Here is a 10,290-nt window from a genome sequence, read left to right as displayed (position 1 = left end):
TCTCTTCTCTTCTCTTCTCTTCTCTCTCTCTCTCCTCTCCTCTCCTCTCCTCTCCTCTCTCATCCTCTCCTCTCCTCTCCTCTCCTCTCCTCTCCTCTCTCTCTTCTCTTCTCTTCTTCTTCTCTTCTCTTCTCTTCTCTTCTCTTCTCTTCTCTTCTCTTCTCTTCTCTTCTCTTCTCTCCTCTCCTCTCCTCTCCTCTCCTCTCCTCTCCTCTCCTCTCCTCTCCTCTCTCTCCTCTCCTCTCCCTCTCTCCTCTCCTCTCCTCTCCTCTCCTCTCCTCTCCTCTCCTCTCCTCTCCTTCCTCTCCTCTCCTCTCCTCTCCTCTCCCTCTCCTCTTCTCTTCTCTTCTCTCTCTTCTCTTCTCTTCTCTCTCTTCTCTTCTCTTCTCTTCTCTTCTCTTCTCTTCTCTTCTCTTCCTCTTCTCTTCTCTTCTCTTCTCTTCTCTTCTCTTCCCCTTACCTTCTCTCATAGAATTGATACTAAGTATTGGTTCTAAGGCAGAAGAGACATAAAAGTAACTTGCCAGGGTAACAGCCTCTTTCTTGGTTTTTTGTTGGTGGTGGTTTTGTTTTTTCTCATGCCAGGTGGAAGGGATTACAGTCGCCAATCAGCAATTTGGAGAGAGTATCAATGAACCTGGAAGCACTTTTGTGAATGCAGAGTTTGATGGGATCCTAGGGCTAGCCTACCCCTCATTGGCTGTGGGAGGGTCACTCCCGTGTTCGACAATATGATGGCCCAAAATCTGGTGGATATACCTATGTTTCCGTCTATATGACCAGGTAATGATAGCAGCTCATATTACTATATCAGTTCATGGTTTCTAAAGCACATACCATCTATGGCCTGTCTACTTGATTCCCACAAAACCTGTATGAGAGGTAGATAATTCAAGAATTATTATACCCATTTTACAGATGAGAAAACTCAGGCTCATAAGTGGCATAATTTGCTCAAGGTCATAAATTCAATTCTTTTTTTTTAAACCCCTTACCTCCTATCTTAGAATCTATTCTAAGAACTGATGTTCCAAGGCAGAAGAATGTTAAGTGCTAAACAATTGAGGTTAAGTGATTTGCCCAAGATCACGCATCTAGGAAATGTCTGAGATCAGATTGGAACCCTAGACATTCTGTCTTAAAGCCTGGCTCTACACTGAGCCACCTAGCTGCCCCAAATTCAGTAGACTTTTCACCTTCTTAGTCATGGAACTCAAATACTGAATATTAAGAATCCTTGCATTGAATAGGTCCTCTAAGGGGATAGAGTCTATTTCTTTAAATATATCTTCACTTAAGTTATCCAAGTGGTGGACTTCACAAATGGCTTTGGTTGGGTGAATGAATGAATGAATGAATGATGTGCCATCCTATTTTCTGAGTTCAGCAAAAGAAATTCCATAACCTTTTTCACTTAACCTCTCCCAATTAGGGAGTTTTTTCTCAGAGCTAACCTGGCCCTATCCTGCTTAAACATAAACACATTGTCTTTAGATGTCTCCTTGGGAAATTTTGTGATGAAGAATTTATCCACGTGTATGATAAACTTACTGTGTCTAGTACACTTTGGCTCAAGTTGTGCTGAGCCTCCAATATGAGACCTGGGGCTGATCTAGCCAAAATTAAGAAGTTAACGAATTCTTAGCTTTCTTCCAGCCTCTGTTCATGTGCCATCTCCTATGAAAGACCTTTCCTATTTGTTAGGGTCCTCCCCCACAGTTTTTAAATAAATGCTTGTTTAATAAATGTGTTGAATACATGCTTGTAAAATTGAATGGAATTGGCTGTCTCATAAGTAGCGAGTTCTACATCACTGGAGATATTCAGAGTTTCTTTAGAAGACCATTTGCGGGAATATTTTAGAAGGAATACCTGCATCAAGGAGCAGGATTAGACTAGAAAATCTCTAACGTGCTTCCAGAACTAGAATTCTGTGATTCTATATAGATGCTCCCTCTGTCCATATGGTAGGCAGGTGGCGGCTGTCAAAAACCTGTACGTATTTTTCATAGCCCATGAATCTCCACCAGTCTCTCCAGCTCCTGGAGAGAGGAAATTCCCATCCATGAATTCCTCCATAAACTCCTTCTGTCCCATAAAGAGCCTGCACAAGCAGGATGTTTTTTAACCTCCTATTCAAGAGCCCTAGGGGGGTGATTGACTCATCCAGTGTAGCTCAGGCAGACACTCCCCAAAGCACAAAATTTGGGGGATAAGGAGGCAACTCAGAGGTCATGGAGCCCGACACACCCATGAAGGATCTGCTCTACGGCAGCCCAGCAGATGGTCAGCCAGCTTCTTCCCACCTCCCAAGCCAGAACGTTCCACTTTGTGGGGCAGATCTCACTCTTAGCAACTTTGCTTTGACATCAAGCCTCGACTTGCCTTTTTGTGACTTCAATCCATGCAGAATATGTCTAATTCCTCTTTCCCATGATGGCCCTTCAGATGCCTGAAGCAGTTCCACCTCCCCCTAACACGTCCTCTAATCTAGGCTAAACATACCTGGTTTCCTTCAAGCAGCCCTAGTCCAGTCTCCTTGCCATCCTTGTCCCCTTCCTCACCATGCTCCCCAGCTTCTCTGTAAATCTCCTCTCTAAAATGGGGCACCTAGAATGGAGAACAATACTCTGAATATGGTTTGACCAGAGCAAAGTGGCACCTGGATCTCCAGGGTTGCTTAAAAGCAGCCTGAAGGGTCCAAGTTCAAATCCAACCTCAGACAGACTTTCTATTTGTGTGACCCTGGGCATATCATTTAATCTCTACCTATCTCAGCTTCCTCATTTATAAAATGGGGATAATAAATATCACCTACTTCCAAGGGTTTTTGTGAGGATAAAACGAGGTCATATTTGTGAAGTGCTTTACAATATATAAATTATAGATGTTCTAGAGATAAATATGTAATATAGAATTATAATATATAAATATTATTAGAGTCTGAACACTATGCCTCATGTAGTGCAATCTGATGTTGCATTATTCTTGTCTGGTGCCAGAGACTTGGTACATGATGCAAAAGATCAAAGAAGAATCTAAGATTAAAATACCATGGTGGAGAGAGCAGCTAGGTAGCTCAGAGGATGGAGAGGCAGGTCTGGAGACAGGAGGTCCCAGGTTCAAATCTGGCCTCAGATTCTTCCTAGCTGTATGACCCTGGGCAAATCACTTGATACCTCCATTGCCCAGCCCCTACTGCTCTTCTGCCTTGGAACCAATACACAGTATTGATTCTAAGCTGGAAGATAAAAGTTTAAGAAAAATTCTGGGAGTTGGAGTCAGGGAAACTGAATGCTAGCTGTGGTTCTGATATTTAATAGCCATTAGATGTGAAGTAAGTCTTTAGTGAGGCCATGACTGAATCCTTCAAACCATGGCCTTGTAATCCAGAGGTTGTGAGGTGGATCCTTGCTAGGGAAGTGAGGTGGGAGATGGTGATGTTGTTGGGGGGCTTGGGGTGGGTAGCAATGACATAGTAAAAGAATTCTAGACACTGAATCAGACATTGAGTCTCTGCCACTTACTGTGTTACCCTGACCAAAATCATTTAATTCTCTGACCTTCTGCTGCCCCATTTCTTTAAAAAAATCAATTTCTAAATTTTCTTCCAGCTTGAAATCTATAATCCTAAATCATTTCACCTACCCATGCCTCAGTTTCTTCACCTGTACAATAGGAATAGAACCTCTTAAGAGTTTTTCTAAGGATCAAATAATGTAAGAAATTCTTCTTGGGGGGCAGCTAGGTGGCTTAGTGGATAGAGCTTTGAACCTGGAGTCAGGAAGACTATTCTTCCTGGTTAAGTCACTTAACCTTGTTTGCCTCAGTTTCCTCATCTATAAAATGAGCCGGAGAAGGAAATGGATGACCTCTCCAGTATCTTTTCCAAGAAAACCCCAAAGGGGTCACCAAGAGTCAGACATGACTGAAACAACTGAACAATAACAATTTCATTTGGGGCATCTATAAGAAAATGACACAGGCAGAACACAGACACATTTTGGGGAGATTTTTGATGTCTCTCCCTCAATGGCCATCTGACTTTCTCTTCTTATAGGAATCCAGAGAGCACCACTGGAAGTGAGCTCATTTTTGGAGGTTATGATCACTCTCATTTCTCCGGGAGTCTGAACTGGGTGCCAGTCACCAAACAGGGCTACTGGCAAATAGCACTGGACAAGTAAGTGTTTTCCATGCTTACTTACAGCAAAGAACATATGGGATGTACTCTCAAAAGTAGACAATGTGGTCCAGCGGAAAGTGTGCTCGCCTTGGAGTCCAGGATCTAAATCCCAGTTCTGGCTCTAAACCTCACTTTTCCTCATGTGTAGAATAAAGGGGTTGGATTATATGAAATCTTAGGTCCCTTCTGGCTCTAGATCTGGGATCCTGTGCCATGACGGGATCCTAATTAGGTATTGCATATATATATATATATATATATATATATATATATATACATATATTGCATTTTGACATAGTAGATGCATGTCCAAAAATAGTTATGCAAAGATCAGGAACAAATAAGTAGCATGTTAGAGACCACCTCTGAATCCACTAATGTGAGCATTCCCTTCATCAATGTAGATTGCTTTCCTTCCAGCTAGACTTTGTGAGATGTTTAGGCAAAATGTCATCTTCCCAATCTCATAATGAGTCTCTCTATTCTTAGCTATGCTGATAGTTGGATGTACTACTTGGAAGTTGGAAGTACTTAGTACTTAAAGCCTTTTCAGGCCTGGCCTGGTTCTACCATCATTTGCATTCCACTTGTATCAGCTTGTATCAAAATCCAAGATGAACTCCACAACATGAGGCGTCAAGGGAGGATTTTTATGGAGGAACTAAGTAAGATCTTGCATAGAATCCTTAGCATTCAGCAAGATTTAATGAACAAAATAGCAAAGAAAGTTGTTTTTTCAGTGTTCTATCTAAGATGTGTCAGATGGTCCACTACGATCTTGTTTTTCCTTCTTTCCATTCTTTCCTTCTATCCCTTCCTTTTTTCCCTTCCTTCCTTCTGTTCTTCCTTCTTTCCTTCCTCCTATGTCTATTTCTTTCTTTTTCCTCCCTTCTTCCCTTCCTTCCTTCCTTTCTTTCTTTCTTCCCTTCCTTCATTCCTTCTTTCCTTCCTTTTCTTTCCTTCCTTCTTTCTTTCTCTCTTCATCCCTCCCTCCTTTCCTTCCTCTTTCTTTCTTTCTTTCTTTCTTTCTTTCTTTCTTTCTTTCTTTCTTTCTTTCTTTCTTTCTTTCTTTCTTTCATCATCCCTCCCTCCTTTCCTTCCTTCCTTCCTTCCTTTCTCTTTTTCCTTCCTTCTATCCCTTCCTTTTTCCCTTCCTTCCTTCCTTCCTTCCTCCCTTCTATGTATATTTCTTCTTTTTCCTCCCTTCTTCCTTTCCTTCCTTCCTTCCTTCCTTCCTTCCTTCCTCCCTCCCTCCCTTCCTTCCTTTTCCTTTCTTTCTCTCTCTCTTTCTTTCTCTCTCCCTTCCTTCCTTCCTTCCTTCCTTCCTTCCTTCCTTCCTTCCTTCCTTCCTTCCTTCCTTCCTTCCTTCCTTCCTTCTGTTATTAGGACAATGGGGATCAGACTCATTGCCCAGAAGACTATATCTCCAAGTTATACTCCATAACCCTCTGTTCCATTGTTCTTTGTCCTCCCTATTCTTTACCTTTTCCCCTAGCATCCAGGTGGGAGGCACTATCATGTTCTGTGCAGAGGGCTGCCAGGCCATAGTGGACACAGGGACATCCCTCATCACAGGACCATCTGAAAAGATCAAACAACTGCAAAATGCCATTGGGGCAGTGCCAACAGATGGAGAAGTGAGTGTCCACTAGGGCAGAGAGAGTGGGAGGAAGGGGAATGGGGATTTTTCTAATATAGTATCTTGTAGTCATTGAACAGAGAGAGAAATGTCAGCATTTCCCATTATGTCATTTTGTAGTATGCCATGGAGTGTAATAACCTCAACGTGATGCCAGACATCACCTTCACCATCAATGGAATTCCTTACACCCTCCCCCCTAAAGCCTACACACTCACGGTAGGTGTTTTTCCGCCATTTTCCCAACCATTGGATCTTCCACATGGGGCTCCTGCTTTCCCCTTCCCTAGTAGCTACCATGTTCTCATGTAACCTGGGTTGCACATAAATCCCAGAAGCCCCTCTTCAGATCTCTGCTTTGACTCAAGAGAATCAGCATAGTTTCCAAACAGTGGACCTATCTATACAGAACTTCCCTGGGCCCTCATTTCCTCATCTAGAAAAATGTTCAGAGTAGAATTCAACAATCGATTCATTCTAACTCTTCCCACACATTATTCAAAGTCTGACTTACTATGTGATTTTATATGTGTGGCCCAGCTCCACTACTCCTAATGTATGGGATGGGAGAGGAAAGAATTAACACTTCTTTTTTTTTTTCCTCATCACAGAATATTTATTTTTCCACTAATAATATTTTATTTTTTTCCACTTACATGTAAAAACATTATTAACATTATCTCTGCATATCTTGCCTTTGAGGTCAAATACTTTAGCTCATATAGAGATTGTGTGCTCCTTTAATATTGTTTATTTTTGCCTCTCCTTTGTCAGATTTCTCTTCTTTAGTATTTTTTTAAATTCCTAATCTGTTATTCTCTCCTTTGCTTCTCTAATAGCAACGCTCCACAGAAGATTCAACTTTTCTAATTTGCTAATTAGGTTTTTAAATTCCACATTGAGAACTCTAAATTCTGACCAATGTTCATCCCTAATTTTTTGTAAATATATTTTTTATTTCTATTTTGAACCATTCTAGAATTTCTTGGTATTTTATTTGCCTTTTTCTTGTAATATCTGAAAAGAGAGTTTTCTAGGCTATTTGAAGGATTTATTACTTATTCTTCATTTGGCTTTCAGGATCCTCTCTTGTATTATCTATTTGTTCTAGGCTTTTATTGATTTTTTTTTCTCTTGAAATCTTTCGTATTTCATTCATTTTTAAATTTTGATTTGTATTTCCTTTCTGATCTTTCCCCCTTTGCTGGTGAATACATTCTAGGAACCAGGCTATGTTATGTGAGTCTTTTCATGTTGTAGGATTTAGGGATTCCCCAGTCCATGTCCCTGATTTGAATATCCTCTGGTGTGACAAGACTTTTGTCAGCTGGGTTTCAGTTCCAGGGCAGCTATACACCTCACCTTCCTTCCCTACTCTTGTCTAAAATCGCCTTTGACACTTGTCTTTCCTTCTTTGGTTGATCACTGTCTGCTGCTTTTTGTAAGGCATGTATGGGTAGAGGGGAGAGGAATAAGCATGTATTTTATATATACTACGTGCCAGGCATTGTGCTAAGCACTTTAAACAAATACTATCTCATTTGATCCTCACAACAACTCTTTCGACGTAGATATATTATTCTCATTTGAGAAGAGAGAATGAACACTTCTACACTTAAATAAAGGTTGTCAGGTTTCTGGTCCCATCATCAACCACAAAAGGCAAACTCTGACGAAGTAAGACTCCCTGCTTCCTCTTGTTCTTCTCTGGCACTGTTCTTTTCAACCTTAGGACTTTGTGGATGGAATGGAGTTCTGTACCAGTGGCTTCCAGGGCCTTGACATCCAGCCCCCGGCTGGGCCACTCTGGATCCTTGGGGATGTGTTCCTTGGCCAGTTTTACGCTGTCTTTGACCGTGGCAACAACCTCGTGGGACTGGCCCCTGCTGTCCCCTAATGTCAGGCTTTCTGTCCCCTGAGACACCTTAGACAAACTCCTTAGACCAAGCTCTCTTTTCCTCCCTTCTGATATACCTCCCCTCCTCCAAAGAAAGTTTCAGCTATTTAGTCTGGAACAGAACCAGGCTGAGCATGGGAAAACTCTATCTCCAAGAATTAAAAACTGTATTGTTGTTTGTTTGTTTTTTAAATAAATTAACTCTTAAAAAATACAGAATCCCTGGGTGTGTTTCTTTGACTTTTCAAATGAGAGATGTTATGTTACCTAATTCAACCCAAAGTAAGAACTTATCCTTCTGAAGTCTGAGTGTCTGAGGTCTGATTTTAACCTAACAACTCCTTTCTCCAGGCCTGGCTCCCTAACTACTGAGCAACCTAATTGCCCTAAGGAAAGTTCTTTTGGAGAAGATGGACTTTGAGATGAGGCTTGAAGGAAGCCAGGAGGTAGAGATGAAAAGAAAGAACATTTCAGAGGTGAGGAACAGTCAGTGGAAAGGGACAGATTTGGAATGTTGCATTTGAGGAATAGTGAGAGAAAGCCTGTGTTGGATCATAAGATAACAAAGTAGGGCCCCTATAATGTAATTTCACCTAAATTAGTTAGTGTATTCATGGAGCAAATTAATGACAAAAAGCGGGGACAATGGCTGCATCAGATTTTACAAAATCTGAGGAACAGTAATGCTGCAGAGTTTAAACAAATTTTACAAAGTTTCAGAGGGAATAATCAATCAATGAGCAGTGTACCACACATGGCACTGTTTATTATCTCATAAGATAAGTCTATCACGTTTTTGTACAGCTTTGATAAAAGGTTCTTTCTTCTACAGACCCAAAATCCGACTTCTTGTGTTTAGTTTTGTCTATTATTTGTTTTTCAGTTATTTATTTGGTTTCATGTAGAAACCATTTCTGACAATTGTCTTCTGTGAATCTTAAAAACTACTCAGACTGTACCTTAGAAGATTTGATTTAGCTATTTCCTTATTGTAACAATGGAGATACTTGGTCTAACAGAACCAGGAATGTCTTGGGAACTTTACATTACTCCACCCATACTTAGACATACTTTAGGGGAAGATAAAAGTTGTAAACTCCTGATTGAACAATGAAGGTACTTAACTCATACCTTATAGTGAAGCTAGAACCTTAAGCTAGGTCTATTTTTAGATCTTATACAAAAAGGTGTTAAGTACCTGTAAAGGTTAAATTAATCACAAAAAGGTCAAGTAACTCACAAAAGGCAAGCTTAACAAAGAAGTGTGAAGTACCTCAGAAGATATAATCTAAACGGAGAAGGTGAGAACTAAAGAGTGGTGAGAACTAAGAATGGGCAGTCCTGAAAAAAAGCGTTTACTGTGATTGGTAGATGTAAAAATTTAGGGGAGGTGACATAAGAGACAATTCTCTTTAAAAGAAGGCTAAAAGTCAGTTCAAGAGATTCTTCTGAACTCAGTTCAGGAGATTGAGTTCAGTGGAGGACTGGAACCCAGCTCGGAGACGGTCTCGTGGTGAGTGATAAGACTGACTCCCTTACCCTTAGGTTCAGGGTGGCCACTTTGGCCAAGGCCTTTAACTATTGCCTGGCTCAGCCTGAGCCAGAGCAGTTTAAATTAATTCTTTCTCTCTCTCTCTCTCTCTCTCTCTCTCTCTCTCTCTCTCTCTCTCTCTCTCTCTCTCTCTCTCTCTCTCCTTTCCTTAATTCCTTCATTTATATTAATTAAAATCACCATAATTCCCAGCTGACTTGGGTATTTTATTATTTGGGAATCATCCCTGGCAACCAATTATTTAGATTTAAGTCAAAATGCCAAAATTATCTTTACACTTCTGGCACTTTAGGATTCAGATTTTTCTCCCTCCCTCCCTTCCTACCCCTCTCCCCAAGGTGGTAAATAGTCTGATATAAGTTATACTCGTGCTTTCATGCCAGACATGTTTCTATTTTGTTCATGTTATGACAGAAGATGATTCCCTGTATTTCTAACCCACTGGTCCTAATTGTGCTCTCTAATACTGTGCAGAGGAATCTGCATCTGCCTTAAGATGGGCCTTTGAATATTTCAAAATTTCTAGCCTGTCCTCCTCCCTTACTAAGTCTGTTTTCCTTTGATCGTTAATTAAACTAGCAAATCTGGGTAATGCTGAAGATATACTTTACCTAGTTTCTAACAAAGCATTTAATTAAGCGTCTGTTACTCTTCTTGAGGATGATGGAGATATTGCCTAGAAGAGATGATAGGACAATAGATGAATTTAGAGCAGGTCAAATGACTGTACTCAAAGGATAGAACAGTGGTTCAATGATAAGTGGCAGGAGGTTTCTCTGGGAGTGCCCCAGGGATTGGTGATTAACCCTGTATTATTTCCCATTTTATCAGTGATTTGGATAAAGGCATAGACAGCATGCTCATCAGATTTGCAGATGACACAGACCTAGGATGGATAGCTAAAAATGTCCTTGATAGTCCAGTGCACTGAACTGAATCTAAGAAGATGAAATCCAATAGAGATCAATGTCAAGATTACTCTTGGGTTCAAAAAATCAACCTTCCAAGTATAGAAC

General features: G+C 40.7%; 1 protein-coding gene across 1 annotated transcript in view; it reads left to right on the top strand.

Annotated features, from left to right (window-relative positions):
* The window catches only part of CTSE (cathepsin E), a 16,859-nt gene extending 8,963 nt beyond the window's left edge, over nucleotides 1-7,896 (top strand). Inside the window, 7 exon segments of the mRNA XM_056814813.1 lie at nucleotides 586-709; nucleotides 712-765; nucleotides 768-783; nucleotides 4,061-4,183; nucleotides 5,682-5,823; nucleotides 5,946-6,044; nucleotides 7,558-7,896. Of these exon segments, the coding sequence (XP_056670791.1) occupies nucleotides 586-709; nucleotides 712-765; nucleotides 768-783; nucleotides 4,061-4,183; nucleotides 5,682-5,823; nucleotides 5,946-6,044; nucleotides 7,558-7,722 (723 nt within the window). The 3' untranslated portion in view covers nucleotides 7,723-7,896.
* The last annotated feature ends 2,394 nt before the right edge of the window (nucleotides 7,897-10,290 follow it).

Source organism: Monodelphis domestica, chromosome 2 (genome assembly GCF_027887165.1).
Source record: "Monodelphis domestica isolate mMonDom1 chromosome 2, mMonDom1.pri, whole genome shotgun sequence".
In the NCBI taxonomy this organism is placed as follows: Eukaryota; Metazoa; Chordata; class Mammalia; order Didelphimorphia; family Didelphidae; genus Monodelphis; species Monodelphis domestica.
The sequence above is the reverse complement of the archived record's forward strand: the minus strand, read 5'-3'. Positions and strand labels throughout refer to the sequence as shown.